At 43.3% G+C, this 20,454-nt stretch overlaps 1 protein-coding gene across 15 annotated transcripts in view; it reads left to right on the forward strand.

The window, feature by feature from the left end:
* PATJ (PATJ crumbs cell polarity complex component) overlaps positions 1-20,454 on the forward strand; it is a 137,257-nt gene that overhangs the window by 106,368 nt on the left and 10,435 nt on the right. For 12 of the 15 annotated variants that reach the window (XM_015870721.2, XM_085511639.1, XM_015870718.2 and 9 more), the window contains 6 exons: positions 10,880-10,963; positions 12,823-13,016; positions 15,017-15,164; positions 15,968-16,054; positions 18,706-18,823; positions 20,273-20,313. In XM_015870721.2, coding sequence (XP_015726207.2) covers positions 10,880-10,963; positions 12,823-13,016; positions 15,017-15,164; positions 15,968-16,054; positions 18,706-18,823; positions 20,273-20,313 — 672 coding nt within the window. The remainder of the gene's footprint in view (positions 1-10,879; positions 10,964-12,822; positions 13,017-15,016; positions 15,165-15,967; positions 16,055-18,705; positions 18,824-20,272; positions 20,314-20,454) is intronic. The other 3 variants (XM_015870722.2, XM_085511641.1, XM_085511643.1) reach the window with 1 other exon arrangement.

Here is a 20,454-nt window from a genome sequence, read left to right on the forward strand (position 1 = left end):
TTCTGTCTGGGTTTCTTGGACTAGAGAAGAAATACAACAAAACAGATACTTGGGGTGAGTGATCTATTTTTTCTTACTCTCCATCATTTAAATGGAGGGATGTATTTCATTTTCAAGATAGGCAAAATACATTGACTTAAAGCTTCACTTCAAGCTTATGCAGTAGTGCTGTAGAAGTTCATCACTTCCAAAGGTCCAGTCGTGTGGCAGAAATTGTATACTCAAGACCCACAGTTTTATCCAGTGCAGTGAAATTGATGTTGAGCTGTAATAGGTTTTGGTTGTTTTGGGTTTGGCTGGGGTTTGTTTATTCGTAAAGGTATTTTTTGAAATGGGAATTGTCAAATTGAAGTCAGAATGGGAATAGAACCTCTTGGAGCTTATTTCTGGAGGCGTGAAAGAAGGATTTTCTGTCTTTTATGCTCCTGCAGTTCAGTGCACACAGACCACAGAGATGAGATGCCATGACAGGGCCGTGAAAACGTGCTCCACTGGAGGCAGAGGGCAGAGTAGTGGCAAGTCAGCAGGGCTGATGCCTGTGTGTGCTGCAGAAACTCATTCTGCCTCTCTCCTGTGAGAAAACAAGACACAGACACATGTGTCTTCCTCCATCTCCACTGGGGTATCTTTATTTCATACCTGTGCAGGTGTGCAAGTGGCTGCTGGATGATGAGGGCTCTGAGACCCGGCTCCAGTCATTTGTCAGTGCTGGGGACTGAGGGAGGCTGTGGTTTTCAAATGCACTCGATCTAAAAATGCATAACTGGCTACTGGAGTCAGCACTGACGCACAACAGCAGTTCATATGTGATAGGACAGCTCACTTCAGAATGTTCTGGATCTGTTTTAAATGCTCCAGGCTTTTGGAATAGTAAACTTGGCAGCCTGCAAAAGGGGCACATTGGAATGATACATGGAATATTGGCTTTTAAGCCATAACCTTAAGAATTTCATCAAAAGTCATCAAGTAGCAACTTAAAAAATACAGCCTGTGAGCTGGAAGATGAAGTTGTTCAGGAGGCTGGAAAGTGATGGCTCAACCCCTGTAAAATGTTTTACTGTTGAGAAGATGACCATCCCATTAAACCTGCAAAACCTTTTGAGTTGCATGTGTTTACAACGAAGGGTTGTGACTGTGTGCTTAGGACAGAGCAGGAGAGCATCAGCTGGAAGGATGTGCTCATAGAAAAGAGGAAGGAAAGACTGTCCCATGGATTTGTCTTTATGGGTTTGGGTTCCAGGCTGCTAAGGATCCTGCTTCCTTCTAACCTGAGGGTTGGTGGGGTTTTGGTTTTGTATTATTTTTTTCCTTCACTGTCTTTCCTTTCACCTTCTCCTTTAGCCCCGTGAGAGCACAACACATGGCCTCTCTTTAAAGCAGTTAAGCTGCAGAGCAGAGCTGGCTGAAGTACAGGGCTTTCCATTTGTGAGAAGGCTTTTTTTATTTGGTTGTAGTCCAATCAAACTTGTAAAAGTAACTCTCAGAGTGGGAATTCAAAAACAAAACATCCCCCACCCCCTAGGAAAAGAAAAAAAAAAAAACATCCCAAAATGAGGTTTGGGGCTCAAACACAGCTCCCCAGGACACCCTCCTGCCCTCTGTCTCCGCTGGCTGAATGATCTATAAAGGCCTGTCGGTCCCACCACTGCAAATAGCAGCCATAAACCTGACAGGAGTGTCACTGTCACTTGGCAGCTGCCAGCACTCCCAGGGCGCCTGAGGCACTCCAACCATGGGACACAGACCTTCAGGCCCCAGGAACATGGCTGACCTCGTGCAGTGCTGCTCAGAGAGCCGGGCGAGCCTCCAGCTTCAGGTCAACAAGGCAGGGCTCTGAGCTGGGGCAGTCCCACTCTGGGGCCATTGATCACCAATGGCATATGGGGCTGTTATTAGCACAGAGTTAGGAAATGCTCCTTAGTTATTCTGCTTTTTCCTTTCCTTTTTTTTTTTCTCCCAGAGAATTGAGGATTCATTTAAGGAAGTTGTCCCTGTACCCTTCCATATTGTGTGTGGGGCTAATTGGTCCTAATCCCATTGTCACCCCGGAGCGGTTGAATGCTGCCATGTCAGTGAGCAACTTGCAGTGAAGTTTTCCCTTAGTGGGCATGGCTGAGGAGTTGATGGTGGGACTTGATGATCCTTGTGGTCTTTTCCATCCTTAACGATCCTAAGATTTTAAATAAATTAAGATTGTCAAATTTATAAGGACTTTAATCTCGGCAGAATATGGAAAAAACATTGTTCTAAGGTAAAAACAGGTGGGTGAGAGCAGTGTTCTGCTTCCGGCTGGGTAACAAAGTAGTGGTCAAGTTGATAACTCGTAGTTATGGCTGTGTGTGCTGCCTGGGCGATGGAGGTGCTCAGACATGCCACAGGGTGTTTGGATGCTGATGGAGGCTGGTGCATGGACCTTCCCCTTATGGCCGAGTTAGAAAACCATAGGAAAGGAGGAGAGTGCAGAGGCTCAGGTGGGGCTTGAAACCACAATTCAGTGCTGAAGATTGAATATAAATTGAAAAAACCTGTTTTAGAAGCAGTAATCTAAGGGCTCTGTGGAGCTAGGAAGGCAGTCGGGTACCTTACAGGAGCAACAGAGAAGGAACAGAAAGAAGCAATCTGTGTCCTGTGTCTCTTTTACTAAAGATGACGACAAACTTCTTGTGTAGAATTTTTGTGCTGTGTTGTCTGCTTTGATATATAAAATTTTTTTTGCTTTTGCTTTCAGCTAGCTTTAATAAAAAGCATTTTTAAGGCAATTAACAGACTTCAAGGTATTCCATCTGTAAAATAAAGTGGTCCACAAAGCCAGGAAACTGGAAAACTTAAGCTGTGATCCAAAAGGTAGCAGAATATGCCTGTGCTCAGCTGTAATGCTAGTTGCTGTAAGAGTTGGTAACACAAAGAGTCAGAAAGGAAAGTCTTTCCTAATCACCTCTGTTAGCCCAGGAGGCTTTCTGGAGTGTAGCAGAGCAGGGGGGAGCTTTGTGATGGTTGGGATGCAGTTTGACAGAAGAATATTTAGATTTATTCTGTCAGTTCAGGTGAGTCATACCTTGCATAAACCCCATCTGTTTAGGAAGGGCAAGGGAATAATCAGTGACTTTAAATTGCAGCTGTTCAGGACTCGCTGTTTGCCCCTGAAGCTGTGAGGGCTAATTACCCTGCTAGGATCTCCGTGCTGCCAAGACCAGGCTGTTACCAACACCAGAATCAAGTCTACTATCTGTGGTTTGTGCTGTGCTGCACATTCACCACTGAAGACATACCTCAGTGTGAGGACTGATGTGACTTCTCCATTACTAAACAAACAATTTCTCCATCAGTTGGGCTTTCTTTCCCCTCCTCCTCCCCTGCCAATCTTAGTTGTATTTATATTCAGGCAAAAAATAGCTCCATCAGTTATAGACAGTCAAGGTCTGAGCAGCTTTTCATGCAGCCATCAAGTCCGACTAAGACTGAACTGCTTCAGTGGAATATTACAGTGTATTACGAGGAACTGCTTACCTTGTAACCACAAATGAAAAGCAAGACATTGGCCTCAGGAGGATTTCATCAGTACATTCAATATAGATACTGATGCTGTTGAATCTATTGCACAATGAATGGAGCAATAGAAGAAAAATTGGTAATAGGAGTCCCAAGGTTTCTTGGTTGGTTGTTTTTTTTTTTTAATTATGACTTGGGAATTGCAGGGAAGAAGTTTGTGCTGGGAGGGGAAAAACATTCAATTACTTGCCAGCTGTCACTGACATGAAATAGAAGGCAATTTAATGAAGGTGGTAAATGTAGTTAGCTTGAAATTGTGAGGCATTGCTTTGACTCTTGGTTGGATAATGTAAAAATGAAATTGATGGATTCATCATAATTCCAAAAATGACATTATGTTGCACAGCATGAGAAAACCAAACTGCTTTGTACATGACTTATCACAAATGGGAATGAAAGCAGTAAGTTTGCAAGTCATATGTTTGATAGATCTTTGGCAACGGTTGAGCTGACTGTATGGCTAGCAACAATTTGCTTGAAGAAGTTGGTGTCTTCCAGGAGTGTAAATCAACCATGGCATTAAAGCTAACAGTATACAAAAACAGTAGGACATATCAAAATGGACTTCAGGGGTATCTTGTTTGCTGGCAGTTGAAACCACTGGCTTTGGCTTCAAATCTTATATGCATTCAGGACCTCATGCATCCTTTCTATCCCATGTTATGCACAGTACACTGTGAATGTTCGTATTTCTTTATTTAATGAAATAATGAGAGTGAGAGAGTTAACATTTTAATATGTAGCTCTGTGTTTTATTATTCCCTCTAAAATGAGCATGTATACTTTTTGAAAAACTTGGGTTTGCTTTGGCATGTGATTCATAGAAACATAGCTCTTTCTATCATTCTGACTTAAGTCATATATTTTTACACTAAACATCTTATTACCTTAGTTTTATTATTTCAGAATCAAAGGAGAGCTTGCAAATGTCTATGACTGCAGACCGAAGGAATGTTAATGAATAGTGCCATTGAATTTTCAGGTTTGAGCTTTTCTGATCTTAGAGAATATAACTGTAAGCAAAAATATTATGCAAGCTGAATAAAATTTAAATAAATAAGGACCAGATGTAACTATAGGGGCCTATAAAATGTAATACAAATATTATCCACTTCCTTAAAATAAATCTGTATTTTAGTATGAAAAATTATATTCATATTGATGTTGTGGATTAATCTTTTTTATGAAAGCTGGCAAGTGAACACCATCTCTTGCACGGGCTTGTTCTTAAATGGGAAACAGGCCTTTTGTTTTGACCTTGAGTACAGAAGTTTTTCAGTATCATGCAACGGTGAAGCATTTTTACATTAACACAGTAATACAATTATACATTATATAGCCTGTTTTATTACGGCAGTGTTTGGCTTGGGATTTTGGGTGCCTGTTAATGGTTTGTGAACGCTAGCAGATTCAAAATATTTGAGTGTTGCAAAGAAGTATACACAGAGCATACACAGCACACAGCATGAGGTAAACTTGTGTGAGAAGTCAAGTGATTCGCTTTGAGCTGACCTTCGGCTTTTGTTGCTGAGCTGCTGTCTTTCAGGCTCCATTTTGATCTGCAAGTGCAAGATCCTATCAGAATGGTTGTAATTTCCTGTGCCTACAAGTAAGGAGCAGCTGGCTTTATTCTACTGAATACTGACTACTGAAAGATGCTTATATGGGGCTAATTCTTCAGTAAAACACCCTGTGCAACTGGTTGATTTCTACTTTATCTGTGAACCAGCCTGTAAAAACGAAATGACAATTTTACTGCTCTGGACAAAGTATTATAAAAGTTGAAAAGGAAATAACTAATGATGTTTTACTTGCCCTGGGAAAGAGATAAGTCTAATCCTGTAGTCAGCAAAAGCCCTTGTAACTTTATTATCTATACTAAAAGTTAATTTAGTGTAACGTTTGTAGCTGTGTAGGAAATTTGTTGGAAATGTGTAATAATAGCTTAGGAAAATACAACTTGTCAACTAACTGTGAAAGCATCTTTTCTTGGATGTTATGTAGCTTCTTTGCTTCCTCAGGAAAGTTCTCAAATGCACATAGAAAGCTTTTTTCCTTCTATTGCATACCATTAGTATGGTAGTGGAAAGATTGCATCCACCTAACTACAGCCCAAACTGAGATACAGGCACTTAGGATTAATACAGTCCCAGTGGTTTGCTCCGCCTGCTTTCCATCACTGCCCATCCATGAAGGTTCCCAAAAAGCTACTGTGGCTGTTTTGATCTGGATGTTAAGCATTAGCCATCTGTGTGCTCAGAAGTGTCTGCTCTGGGAGACACGTACCTTTTTTCTGTGCAGTGCTCTGTTGTCTGGGACAAGTGGCTGCTGGTGCCTGTGGTGGCAGAGAGAGACTTAGAGCCATAAGGGACAGAGCTATGGATCTGGTTTCTATGCTCGTGACTGTTCTGGTTTTTGTCTAATGATTGCAGTTTTAAGAAGCACATCTTGGAAAGCACAGTCTGGGATTTTAAAACAACTTGTTTCCAACTGAGCACCTTCCTCAGTGCTGTTTTGTGCTGGTGATTATTGCAGTCCTCCATGTGTAGTGGTTCACTTCACTTCTGTGAAGTGCCTTTGATCCTGTCAAAATAATGGCTGGGTCTCAGACAAGTAGCAGAGCAAAGGCAAACTCCAATAGTAGTCCAGTTAAAGGAATAGCTTGTTGTGAATGATCTGAAGTAGTTAAGAACTGCTTAGTTCTATGGCGAGAAGGCATAGGCAGGATTTAGGCCTTTTTCTTTCAGGTTCAGTCAGCTACATGGGGATTTCTCTGGCCCAGTTCTTTTGAGATTTCCCTTCTTGTGTACTCTTCCACCTTTTATCAAATGATACCACTTCATCAAAATACCCACAGCATTTACTGCTGAACCTCCTTCATGACTTGTGTCCATTCACTCTCCGCTCCCAGAATTTGCATACAACCCAGGTCTGGGGTTGATTTTCCATCAAAAAGGACACCTGCATTGCAACCTGTCCTTCTGCAGAATGGCTGCATAGAAGAAACTGGCCCTGATGCAATAAGCTTGCGGCGAACATGTGAGCGGTCCCAGTCTAAAGCCAGACAGCTTGTGAGCCTTCCTCAGCACTGTTTATGGTCCTGCAGGCTTTTAAGGTTTGCTTGGTCAGTGGTTTTCCTGAATAGGAAGCTGACTTTGCCACCTTTCTCCCCAAGGTTCAATTAAGACAGTGCTACGTGGTCATTGCCTGAGGTCTCTGCCTTAGCAGTTCTCGACATTTAAGATACGGGGATTAAACTGTCACTCTTACTGAATGTACTTCTTAATGGGAGCGTTTCTATTTGTGCTCTCTGCTGATGGGGAGTTGATAGCCTTCCCCTGCCAGGTTTCCAAAGTTGTTATAAATCAAGCAGAAGAAATACCCACAGCTGGGGGGAGCTGAGATCAGATTCCCCAAGAGTTCAGCGCTATTCCCCTCCCTTAGAAGGAAACACGAAGTAGATCTCACTTCGTATGTTTTATGTGTTGTATTTCCCAAGAGTAGGTTCTCAGATAGGCAAGCTTGCAAAATTTAGCAGCCATGCACTCACTAGTTCAGTAGTCATTCCCTCCTCACTAATGCTGTTCTTCATGGTGTTGATCAAGAACTCTACTGCTTCTAAGCCCTTGCCTTTCCTTCCACAGCCAAAAACCTCTTCTGTCAGTGTGAGAATTGGCGCTCATTTTCCTGCCCGTTGCTTGCAAGAAGGCTGTGCAACAGCCATAATATTCTGGTAAAGCAATAGCAACTGAGGCATGGCTGTCTCACAGCTCAAACCTGGACCTTCCAAAGCACTGTCTCATGTACTGCAGGGTACGTTTGATAAGCAATTCGCTTATCAGCCAGGTTCTTGCTGTGGTTTAGAACCACTCTGGTTGGGTTTTTAGCAGTTCAGTATAGATAGCGTCACCGTATTCAGCTTCATTCCACTAAACTGCAGGCCCTTCCATTTCGTTAGCTTCCAGTGAGAGCATTAATTAGCTCAGCAGTAGCAGACAGCTTCCCTTCTAATTCAATTTCCAAAGTTTTCATGGTCAGGTAGTCTAGGATCACACCTGCGAGCATGGACTTTGTTTAGCATGAAATTATGTTGATTTTATGCCCTGGCTTGTTTTCTGCATCCTGCCTTCACATATAGGAAATGTTAAACTTTGCATTAATTCCTGATTCTTATAATGGTGCCAGACTAATGAAGAGTCTTTGTCAAAGTACACAGAGAGGAGAGCTGTAGGTTTTCAAATGTATTTGTAAGCCTTACGAAGCGTGTGCTTTCAGCAACGAGATTATCTTTCTTTAAATAGCAGTGTTCTTGATATGGTAAGAGTGTTTTTATTTTCTCCTTCAGCACTAACAGTTTTTGCAGCTCTGACAAGCTGTATCATGGGCTGCCATGGTCTGTGCGTAACTGGGAGCGAGAGGAGGACGTGAGAGAAAATCTGTCTGTGGTCACTGTTAACGTACAGCCTCCAGTTGGACATTGACACCACTTCCCTTCCCTCTCCATTTGATTGATTGATTGATTTTTTTTTCTTCACTACTTAAGTCTTGACTTGTCAAGATTCTTAGCACACAACTGAGTTTGAAGCTAGTGAGTAGGAGCTGCAGATGTTCAATTACCAGAACCCATCCTTCAAATAAATGTTCTGTATTGGCTTAGCCGTGATAGATCCCAGTTTGTTTTCTGATGCACTGAGATGAGTGTTACAGCCCCAATCTGGCATTACAGATTGGGGCTTGGTAGTTAGATGGCTGGAATAATACGTTATGTTTCTTGACTGTGTGCTCAGACTCCTTTAAAATATCAATGTCAATAAAAATATTTAATAACATCAGTAATTTTTAGCCATTTGTCATGGATGATCAAAACTAACAGAGTCTGTCCGGATCCCACTAGATTCAATGGAAAAACATTACTTCTGGGTTAAATATGTACTGAGCTGATGCCAGAAACAACAGAGGTAAGGCATCTTTTGTCATAATTCATAAGCTAAGGAAGGTAAGGCTAATTGATGCTACGGACCATTGCAGGCATGTTTCTTCATTCTGTTTCTTAATTGATTCAATAAGCCTCTTACAACTATTTCTTTTTAAAGGAAACAAACTATTTGAGGAAACAGTATTTTGGCAGGTCAGCTGGGTGTTTCCTTCCAGGGTAGGCACAGGCTGAATAGGAATGTACCTTTTCATGCCATATATATTTTTAGTTCTAGGTCTGGCTTCTAATGCATGCAGGAACCGCAGAGTAGTACAGAGTTGTTGTCTTTGCAAATAGATGATGCAGATGACTCAAACTGATAACGTTTGGAGGTTCCCAAATCTGAGCTTTAGGTATGTGTGGTTTTGTGTTTACTAATGATGAAAAAAGCTGGTAGCTTCAGGGTTTCTTTTTTTAGCCATTTTTAAAACAACCATGGGTGGAAAACAAACTTTAAGAAATAGGATTGAAAGCTCCTTGCTCAGAGGCTAGGAAATACCAGACTAAATAGTCTGAAAGGGTCCTCAGAACATCCACTGTCGTGGTAAGATGGTCAATATTTTGTGTTCTGTTGGCAATTTCTAAGTGTCTTCTGCCAAAAAGTGTTTACAATAGTAAAAGCAAAGCGTGCTATTGAAGTTCTAAAGCTAGGACTCAGCATTTCCCAAAGTTACCCATGATCAGCCTCGGGTGATAAAATACATGTAAAAATACACATCACTGTCACCCTGTTGGCTTTCACCCAGATCAGAGTCTCCTGTGTTGACTAGAGTTAGATGATCATTTTGAAAGCAGAGATAACATAAAAGAAAAAGAGAGTGAGGGAAGATCTCAGAAGTGCAGCAGAGAGGCGCGGCGGCGCTGCTGATGCAGATGTGAATGTGTTGCTCAGTCCCTTTGGTAATTGCTGTTCCAGTTATTTCAAGAAAACCCTGCAGTCGCCAATGGTGTATTTTTTAAAATCGCACTGTTCTTTTGATTTTCTTAATTGCCATGGTACACAGCTCATAGTATTTTGCCTTCGTTTATGTAGATTGAAGTCTCTTTTTCCCCATCTGGGACACTCGTATCAGCTGTAATCCATTTGTGATTAAAACCCTTCAGGCTTTTTGCGGTGGCTGGTGTACATGTATCAAACATGAAGCTTATGATGGCATTGCTGTGCTTCAGCAGCAGCGGAGCGGCTGTAGATACAAGTTTACATCATTAAATAAGGTGTAGTGGGAATGAAAGAGAGTAATGCTCCCAGTGTTGTCTTGATCAGAGCACTAGCTTTAGGGCATTGGGCTTCTTTCTGTTCAACACACACCGTGTGTGCTGGGGAAGCATTGCAAAGCAACACAGGGGGGGCTAACTCAGTGACGAGAGATGTATCTACGGTGTTATCAAAACACGAGCGTACTTTGTTCTCCCATGGCCACTATTTTCTGCTCCTGCCATGGGAAAGACACATGGTATTGCCAACCTGGCACAGTGAGAGCCTTGTGCTTGGCTGGTGTGGCAGGCTCCAGAAGGAGCTCCTAACCACAGCAGTTTTGTTGATTGCATTTGTCCGAGGTCTGGGTTGTCTGATACCTGCTAAATAAATTGCCTCATGTTTATCTGCAGCGACTATAAAGGAAAGAGCTCGAGGCCCTGAAGTGGGCCATCTATTTGTGAGTGCTGGTAGTGTCATGGCTGAAGCTCTGCAGCAGGATGTTCACCTATTTGTTTCAGGAGGAAAAAAAAAACAAACCTCAAACCAGAACAATGCAAAGGGAAAGCACCAGCAAGAGAACAGTATGTTCTTTGTAATGCTTTTTCTTTGGGGACATCTATTGCTGGCAATAAGATTAAATCACTGAAACCTTCCCTGAAGCTACATCTGCCACTGCCTACATTTTCCAACCTCAGTAATAAACTAACATTTGCCATTGTTCGCTTCTTCTGGATTTCATTTCTTACAGATTTAACCAGCGCTATTTACCACAAGGCATTCAGCTCTTGCTTAAAGCACAGACCTATGCCAAGTCCCTAAAAACATTCAGCGCTCCAAAGAATCTGGTTTTAAATTATATCATAAAAAGTAGACGGTATTAATGCACCAGTTCACACTGAGTTCACGTACTGCTGGATGCCAATGTATAAAACTGATAGGAGCCACAGAAGCCTAAAAAGCTGTAGCTGGGAGTAGCCCCTGCAGTGGTGAACAAAACCCTTTGTACCTTTGTATTATCTGTCTGTAGGTTCTGAGCATGGCGGTGTTTTCCTTACAGCTGTCTCTGAGTGGTGGTAGCACTCTTCCAACGTGGCGTGCACGGGGTTGTGGCACACGGGGTGTTGCAGGAATTGCTCAGCATCCCTTTGTCCCTACAGGATGCCATTGTGATCCATGAAGTTTATGAAGAAGGGGCGGCAGCCAGGGATGGCAGGCTGTGGGCTGGAGACCAGATCCTTGAGGTAAGCAGGTCTCTGTGTGCATTCTTGTGTCTGTCTCGTGTAGATTTGCATTCGGTTCAGCATAGCTTTCTCATGGGGAAAACAGGGATCATTTGTAGGGTTGGTACACAAAGCTCTTCTCCCATCACTGAGAACACCCTGACACATTTGTATTTCCTTACATATCCATAAAAACTGAAGACACCGACTGAGAACGCGTTAAATGTAATTGAACAAGGTGGCTCTCGATCAACGTGGATCAGCTGCCGCATCCAATTGCTTGGCGCTGCTCAGCCTTCTGCTCCCACACCAAGGCCTGGCTCTGCCTTCAGCCAGCAGGCTGAGCTGGGAAGGGGTTAAGAACGAGGGGCTGCTCTGCACATGAAGCTTGCGTCAGGCAGCGGTCGGCGCAGCTGCTTGCAGTGTCTCGCTGTCAGCTCAGGACAAATTCCCAGCATGGCCATTAAGGCGTTAGTGCGTAGGGTTAGAAAAATAGCAAGGGGTACTTGGGGAGCCGTCTTTACAGCTCTTGCACTACAAATATTTTTTTTAGCGTTCGGGCTGAATGTTGTTTTCATTTTATAAATAACTGCGCATTAGCAGAGCACGATAATTAGGCAGGGGATAAAAATGGGGAAGGTTAATTAATTCTTCACTGGCCAAACAGGAAAGTGCTAATGTTTGTGTGCTGTAATATTGTTATTATTTCAGCTTTTAAAAGCTGTACTAATGAAGCAGAAGGATGACTGAATTAGTTTCAGATTAGTGTGTAAAGCACACATAGATGCCAGTGTCAAGAAAATAATACTGATGTGTACTGAGTTAGTACAAAAGAACATAATGACGACAGACAGGTTTAATTCCCTTCATGTAAAATTAAGTTAAAATGGTTATAACTTGGCATACTTAGAGATACTGAGAAATATTTTCCTTGCCTTAAAATCGATTCTGTTGTGTAAATGTATTGAGAGTGCATTGTTAAACCAGCTGCAGCCTGTGCTAATTCCTACAGCATCCAGACATTGGTAGGTGTTGTACTGAGGGATGTGTGCTTTAGTGGGGACATATTGGTGGTAGGTGGACGGTTGGACTGGATGATCTTGGAGCTCCTTTCCAACCTTGAGGGTGCAATGGTTCTGTGGATCCTAATCAGACTTGGAAAATGGATATTTTTTTGCTATTGACAGAGAAAAGATGGTTTTATCAACAGGATATGGGCAAACCCTTTAAGGAGTATCCTAGCGTGAGGCTTGGCAAAGTTAGGAGATTAGATTTCAAGTTGCAATAGTTTTTTTCTTGTACTTAAGCATTCAGTCAGAACTTCTTGTTCCATCTGATAATACCAAAACGTTGTCAGGTTATTGTAAGAGAAATGTAAACTAGTGCTCCAAGAGTGGTCTTGTGTGCCACCTATTGGAACAAAGCAAAATAACCATCCAGTGTGTCCTGCCGGGGCTTCACTGTGGCCATTGCTAATGACCCTGGTTCCATGTGCCCTTATGCTGTATGATGTGACCTAGCTACGGGGGAGGAACTTCAGCACTGTTGCCTGGAAGGAAATAAAGGCTGCAGAGCTAAAGGAAGACCAAAGGGAGCACGTCCTGCTTCATCTGCTTGTAAAGTTGTAAGCGCACATTGAGGCTCCAGCACTTAGAAAGCAGCATGGAACCCCCACACAGCTTAGGATCCAAAATGTTTTGCTGGTTTGGATTTAATCTAGACAGCAGCACAACGCGCACCATCTCATTCAGTAGGAGATCAGAGCACCAAACTAGAGTGCCAAGAGGTGTCGGTTTGACACATCTTTCCTGTCACACAAGGGTAGGATGTGATGAAAGGATTGTTTGTATGTGTCGTTAGGAAAGAAAACTCTGTTTCAGGTGAACGGGATTGATCTGCGGAACGCCAGCCATGAAGAAGCCATCACTGCGCTGAGACAGACGCCTCAGAAGGTGCAGTTGGTTGTTTATAGAGATGAAGCTCATTACAAAGATGAAGAAAACTTAGAGATTTTCCATGTAGATATTCAGAAGAAAACAGGTCGTGGACTGGGGCTCAGCATAGCTGGAAAGCGGTAAGAGCATCTCTGATCAGAATGCACTGCAAACAAGAAGTACCTTGCTTTTTGCCATATGAAACAGCTGTAGCCATTAAGTGGAATATGAAATAAAGGAAGCCCTCAAGCAAAAAGATGGCACATCTGAGTATCTTCAAGGATGTTGTGGGGTTGTGATACTGGCTTCTCTATTACAGCCAAAGCTGAGCTATGCAACAAAGGCTGCTGTTCCCTCTGGAAAGCTCCAGCATCATGTCTCGCTTTATCATAGAATCATAGAATGGCCTGGGTTGAAAAGGACCACAGTGATCATCTGCTGTGTGCAGGGTCACCAACCAGCAACCCAGGCTGCCCAGAGCCACATCCAGCCTGGCCTTGAATGCCTGCAGGGATGGGGCATCCACAGCCTCCTTGGGCAACCTGAGAACAGTGTGTCACCGTTCACTCGTGAATGAGTGAGTCTGGGTGAGCACATGCAGAACTGGTAGCTTAATGTTCTGATGGCTTTAATGTAGCAGTGGCTGAGGCCAGAGCCCTAACCATGGCAGTCCTGATTTCAGCATGGGGATAAAACACCTCTTTGTTTCCAAATACTGGGATATGCCTTTGAAAATGGATTTGTTAGTTAGGTCTATATCGTACTCTGTTTCGAAGTGACCTGTTTTGGTGGAAAATAGGAGCCTGGTAAAGAGAGAGACCCCATCCCTGTCAGCTATATGAGTGACTATACAGCACTAGAGACAGTGGTTCTGTGAATAAAGAGCAGAATCCAAGATACCGTGGAGGGTAACAGCTGCTTAATAAAATGTGACTTTGTGCTGATGTATTTCTAAACCATTGCTATTAGATCATTCGAGCTAGAGCACTGATAGATTTAATCTTTCATTGCTAGAAGAGATTTACAGCATGACACAGGCAAGCACTCATTCAGTGCTGGTTCATGCAGATCTTATAGTTGCTCTTCTGTATTGCCAAAAAATCGTATTTTCTTAATTACAAATCATTGTGTCATTATCCGGACTGCGGATGGTCAGTAAAGTTTCTGCAGCACTTTGGGGTTTTGTTTTATTTGGGATTTTTTTTTCCTCCAAGAATGGTGATGCTTAACCCAGGTGCTGTGAGCAGATTGTGGGTTGGGTAATTAATTTAGCTTATGTAAATTACCCTACAGATGGTAATCGCAATCTCCGGCCCTCCCTTGATTGCTTCTGCACAAAAGTTGCAGTGCTGTTGCTAACAACTGCTTGGCATCTAGGGGTTTCCACCTTAGAAGTAACCTAATTTCCTTAGTCCATCCAGCGAGAGCCAGGTATCAGCCAGCAAAGCATTGTGTCCTGCTGCACACAGGATGCCAAAGGCCATCCCTGTGCCTGGCAGCCTGCACCAGCTCATCCATAGCGAGCCCTGGTAGCTGGGGCTGGGCACAGAGGGATCCTGTGGTGTGGGCAAGGGAGTCGTGATGTGGGGGCTGCAGCTCATAAATCTCCTCTGCCCCCCAGCTGTGCTCACAAGCCTCGCTGCAGGCAGACAGCCGCAGGGTTGGATTTTCTGCTGCATAACTCGTGTGCAAACTGTAAAAGTCTTTTCTGCAGGCTTCTCTGTTTGGGGCCTCCAGGCTTTTAGAGGAGAAACCAAGCTGAACCTTTAGGGGGAATGTAAAAATATATACATTTCTAGGGCTGCGTAATTCAGATCAGGCACATCAGGGGACGGTTTAACTCCATCTTAGACTGATCCTTGGCTTTTTATTTGTACAAGTGGTATTTTTCATGAATCTTTATGTATGAGATGGTCAGATCTAACAGATCAAGGGGAAAGACAGCATAAAATGTAGCAAAACATGCCTTGATTTTAAAGCTCATAGATTTTCCTACACTCAAATGGTTGAATGGGGTGTAAAACTCGTTCTTCCACTGCTCACAGGTTTCTTTTTATGTGTCTTATATGCAAGTAATCTAAATTGGTCTCCCAAAGAATATTGGATTGTGTAATTAGCCATATGCTTCTTGCATTGTTAGAAATGGAAGTGGAGTGTTTATCTCTGACATTGTTAAAGGAGGAGCTGCAGACCTAGATGGAAGATTAATTCAAGGAGATCAGATTTTGTCTGTTAATGGAGAGGATATGAGAAATGCCTCACAAGAGACTGTTGCCACTACACTTAAGGTGAGTACATAATACATTTTAAGAGATGGGATTGCAGTTACTGATGCCATGTGAGGTAATTATCCTGAAGTGCTATTTGTGCATACCCAGGACAGCTCAGACAGATTACAAAGACAGGAATTTCATCTGAAATTACTGTGCGAGATCCATTCGGCATCACTTCTTCTTGTATATTTAGAAGTGAAATGGTATGAAATGAGGAAACAAAGAGATGTAGCATTTATTTGATTTGAAAATGCAACTGTGAACTTCAGATGCTAGAAAAATGTTTTGAAACCTGAGAGGCGTACAAATCAGAGCTGCCCTGAAGTAAATGCCTTTGGCTTCACTATACTAACTTGCAGCTATAAAACTGCAACTTAAATCCACTCCTAACATAGCATCTTTACAGGAGTGGTTTTATACTTAATACAGTCTGGGAGAATTTTCCTTTCTCTATTAGAAAGCATGGGGCTGCTCTATGGGTCTGAGCGGGTGGAGAGGGTGCAGGATGCCCTGACCATGGGCACCTATTGGCAGCTCCTCCATCAGGCTCCCAGGGCTGTCAGCCTGTACTGAGGGTGAGGCCAAGGGTGGGAGCAAGCAGAAACATTCATATGACTTAAGCATTGCGGATAAACCTCAATCCAGGGACAGGTACTTCTGATACACTTGAAATGGAAATACGAATGTTTCAAGCATTCAGTACATTGTGGTTTTCTTCATGGTTCTGTGATGCTGAATATGAACATAATTCTCTCCAGGAGAGCATGAAATATCCTATATCGACTTAAATGCTGTATGTTGTGGTTCTTTTTCCCAAGTGTGCCCAAGGCCTGGTGCATCTCGAGCTGGGGAGGCTGCGAGCTGGGTCATGGCTGGCATCACGGAAAACATCCCAGAACAGTCAGGTTAGTAACAAATTCATGTCATGTGAAGGGCAAGGAACAGCAGCAGTGTGCAAGGGGTGTCCGTGAGGCTCTGTTCTTCCATAGACATTCGCTGCTGAGAGTGTGTAACAAAATACTTTATCACTCAGCTGAAAAGAAAGCATTGTGCTGTAATGCTGAATAAGTGGAATAATTGGTTAATGATTCTTTTGTTTGTTAGAGGAGGGCGTTTTTGGTTTGTTTGGTTTTTTTTGAGACATACCAAAAATGTGTAATATCTTCCTCAAACACCAACACCCAGAAATTTTTTAGACTTGCAGAAAATGCTGAATGCCTTTTCTGCAGCTGTTTTGTCAATCAAAATGAGTTAATGAAACTGAACTGTATCTTTGCCTATCTTGGGGCAGAACCACACGAGAGCTGCTTTCCTCTCAAAGAAAACACAGAGCAATTTCCTGCTTCACTTGCTTTTTACCTGAAGCGAGGACAACAATTCATTTTTCAATCAGTGCCGGGCTTTCCCCCTCTCCTCACTTCCCCTAATCCGCTCAGACATTGATACTATTAGTATTAAAGTCTACAGCAAGAGAAAGATGACTTGGAAAACTTCTTAAAATGGATTCTCCTGCTGAAGACCAGCTGCTTTGCTGGTAGCTGGGAACGTCCCAGAGACAGGCAAGCTGTGGCTCACAGCAGTGTAATTCCATGGGGTATTTTGCCCCCTGTCTGTACGAGGGGGCATTCCTGGTGGCCTCCTTCTGCACAGCACGCTGCTGGGATCAAAATGCTAAAAGAATGGCCTGGAAACAGCAAAAAGAAGTAATAGGAGGCTTAGGGACGTAAGTTAGAACAGGAATAACTTCAAGGAAAGAATATATATTATAAAAGCTGGTGGTGACCCATTCTGCTGTGTGTGTGGGTATGTGTCAGGAAGGGCTGAGGAGCTCACAGCTAGGTGTGCCAAGCCCAGCTTTAAAGGTGTGCCTAAATGCCACTAGAGAAACATCAGCAGTGCATGCAGCAGGCAAGGGAAGATGGAACAACAGAAGAAAATGAGAGCGATTGGATTAAGTAAAGGCAGGAATCATGATTATTACTTGGTATAGTTGTACTAACAACAAGAGCAACGTAAACAAAAGGTGATGGTTAAAAGTTACTACATGCTGTTAATTAATGCTCAGAGCTGAAGTGAGATATGATAATATCTTCCATGATTCTGGGTAGAAAGTAAGTTTAAATGCTAGCGATGTCATCCCCTTTCTTTTGCACCATACCAGGCTTTCTCGAGAACCTGTTAATTTCTGTATTTCTTCATGTTAAGTCTTGATTGCTGTTCTTCATGCAGAGTCGTTTGAGGGCCTCCATCTCAGTGTTCCAAAGTGACTTGGGGATTTGGAAAACTGAGTGGATGTTTCTCAGCAAAACAGTTCCAAGAGTTATAAAACTCTTGGCAGATAATATGGAGAATCAACTTGAATGATTTGCACAACTGTGAGCAATGCTTCAGAGCCCGCTGGGCAAGAGCATCCCGAACTTTTGTCCTCACTTGGCTTTTTTCTGGTCCGTTGCATACCTTTAACAGCAGAAACATAAGGCTCGTGGTGCAGGACAGTGATTTCTTTCACGCGCTTTGCAAATTGTGTTAACTGACCCATGAATCGGGAACGAGACGTGGAAATTGTGCTCTGCCTGTTGTTCGTCACTGACAGCTGCACGCTGGTCAGTTGGGATGAATGCTGCCAGGGCTTTTGATTCGCCGCCTAATGCATTTAAAGGGAGAGCTCAGCTCTTTGTTTTGTGTCTGGTTTTAGTGAAACCTGTTGTTCAGACGCATTTCCTAAATTGATAATGATGTTTCTTCTGAGGGGCAGTCTGAAGATAAGGACAGAGAAGGAAAAATAGTGCTGGAAATGAATGGCACAGAACTGAGAGCGCACACAAGCAGCTGCCCAGCAGGTTGTGCCTCCTGTTGGCTATAAGACACGGGTGTCTTGTCCTGCACCTGGACTGCTTTTCTGGAAGTGTCTATGTCAAGTGAAAGGAGCAGGGCTAGTTCCAGGGCCTTCTAATCACACAAAATGTTCAGCTACAGTAGGAAAGCCTGTAGATAACCGTATGGGAATCATCCCCACTGTCTGAGAGGAGCTGCCAGGTCTCCTGCCGGGTGCCTGGTGTACGCTCAGCTAACAGGGAAGTGTCTGTGGGTCCATCATGATGCCTACAGCATTCAGATCCAAAGATGCCCACAGCATTCATCCTCAGGTTTGGAGGCCAGCTGGCGATAAGCACTGCAGGAGGTTCATCCTGCTCCTTCATGACCTCTGCATCAAACCACAGAATGGTTGAGGTTGGTTTGCAGGTCATCTGGTTCAACCCAGAAAGCCTCCCAAAAACAGATCCGAACAATGTACACATCAGGTGTATATGCTGAAATGGAGTCCAGTCCTGTAGTACTGTGAGCTGCTCTGCACACATGCCCACAATGCAGGGGCAGATTTGGTAGGTTCCATCTCTGGAAATGAAGTCAGGGGTTTCCACTCGTGTGGCCAATGTGGTATTTCCAGCCTGAAATATTTTCGCACAGAACACAGCTGCAGCCGTATGTTGCAGGAGCTGGCTGGTATTTAATGTTTGGGTTTGACTCTCAATTTCTGATTTGTGTTTAATTTCAGGTGAACCAACAGAGCACCCACAGCCACTTCCACCCCGCGCTCGCTCCGGTCCTCTCTACCTTGCAGAACTTTGTCAGCACAAGAAGATCTTCAGCAGATGTGTCTCAGAGAAACTCAGGTATGAGCTGGACAGATTCGTTGCTTGTTTCTTGCACAGCTCCTTTATTTTTGTGCTGGTTTAATAGCAGCATTGAATACCTGAGTCTGATTTTCCTGTGCAACCTCCCCAAAGACATACCACTGATGTTTTAAGACCTGTAACACTTTCCAGCACATGGCATTATTTTTACATCTAGTAGAAGAGTAATGGCTCCTCTATTTTAAATGCAGGATTCCTGCGCCCCGCTATTCCCCGGCGCCCTTGTTGGAGGCTTAGCACAGGCAAGGTTCTTGTATTAGAACAAGTTTTCTCAGGGAATAAAGCTGCCACCACTTCATTTATATCTTTGTTGCTCTTGAGCGCATAAAAGGGTGTTTTGTAATGAGAAAGTCACAATGCCCAGATTGCAGTTCACACATTTAGCATGTGCTGAATCTGCAACCTGCAGCAACTTGACGAGGAACTGTGCATTTGTGTGCTCTGACCCATGTCAGAGACCCATAACAACCTGTGTTTGTGCCTGACCGTGGGCAGAAGTCGTTTTTTCTTGCCGTTCACATGCACTCAAGAAGGAGTGTCTGGCTTTTGGGGCAGCCATCCTGATGTGTTTTGGAAGGGCCCACGTGTGCATGCCCTGATGCAGCATTTCTGGGGCTGCAGTGCCAGACCTTGTGCACTCATCCTGTGTGCTCATAGCAGGTATCAGCACAAGCAGTGTGCGCAGCGGTAGGAAATGCTGCTGTATGTTAATGGGAATCGTTAACTTCTGAAAGAGGCTAATGCTGCCTGCCTCCTAAAAGGTTCTTAAGGTAGTTTAATTAAAGCTGGTACAATCAGGGATTATTATAGCAGAGCCTAGAACTACACCATAAGCTTTTAGGCTGTTTAGTCCCAGTTCAAATGATTCCTTTCAGCATCTTTTTTTTCTTCTTTCTCTTTTTTATTTAATTTTTTCCCCCTGAATGTTTTGAGTACTTCTAAATGTCCTGTGGCTAGATATATGCCAGCCAGACTTCCTGGCTGTCTATTATTTACTAATACAGCACAAATTAGAACAGGAAATCAATGGAACCTCCACAGTCTGTGTGTCCTACCCTTTGTGGTGGAGACACCGTGATTTATGAATAATAAGGCAATCTTTAATTGAGTGAAATGCACAATAGGGCTTTTCTTGGGGCCGGCAGAGTGGTGCTATTCAATGGACTGTAGTAAGCAGTGGCTGTGCTACAAAGAGCATCACAGCAGCACCCGTCAGGCGGAGTGATTGCATCCGTATTCATCTCTGGGTGAAGCAGAAATCCCGTCCTCCTCAAGTGAGCAGTGCTGCCTGATTTGGCACAGGAAGGCTCTGCTTCTGCTTGGTGATAACTCTGACTAGGCAGCAAGGGACCATTGTCACTTGACAGCGTTATCTCTTAATTATATTATCTCTTAATTACAGGAGCTAATTGTTTGTTTCTTTATTAGTAGGAGCAGATACGGGCCCAAGGACTGTGGAGATAACAAGGGTCAGTGAGTTATTTTCTATCAATTCAAAAAGCTGACACCTTAGACTGAAGTTGTTAATTTTTGTAGTGTTCCTTAGAAGCAAAATTGCATTATTTATGTTTGCAATAGGCTCTTGAATGTATTCCTGTGTGTGGGGGGGT

Source organism: Coturnix japonica, chromosome 11 (genome assembly GCF_054131305.1).
Source record: "Coturnix japonica strain WE chromosome 11, WE-NBRP24, whole genome shotgun sequence".
NCBI classification, from domain to species: Eukaryota; Metazoa; Chordata; class Aves; order Galliformes; family Phasianidae; genus Coturnix; species Coturnix japonica.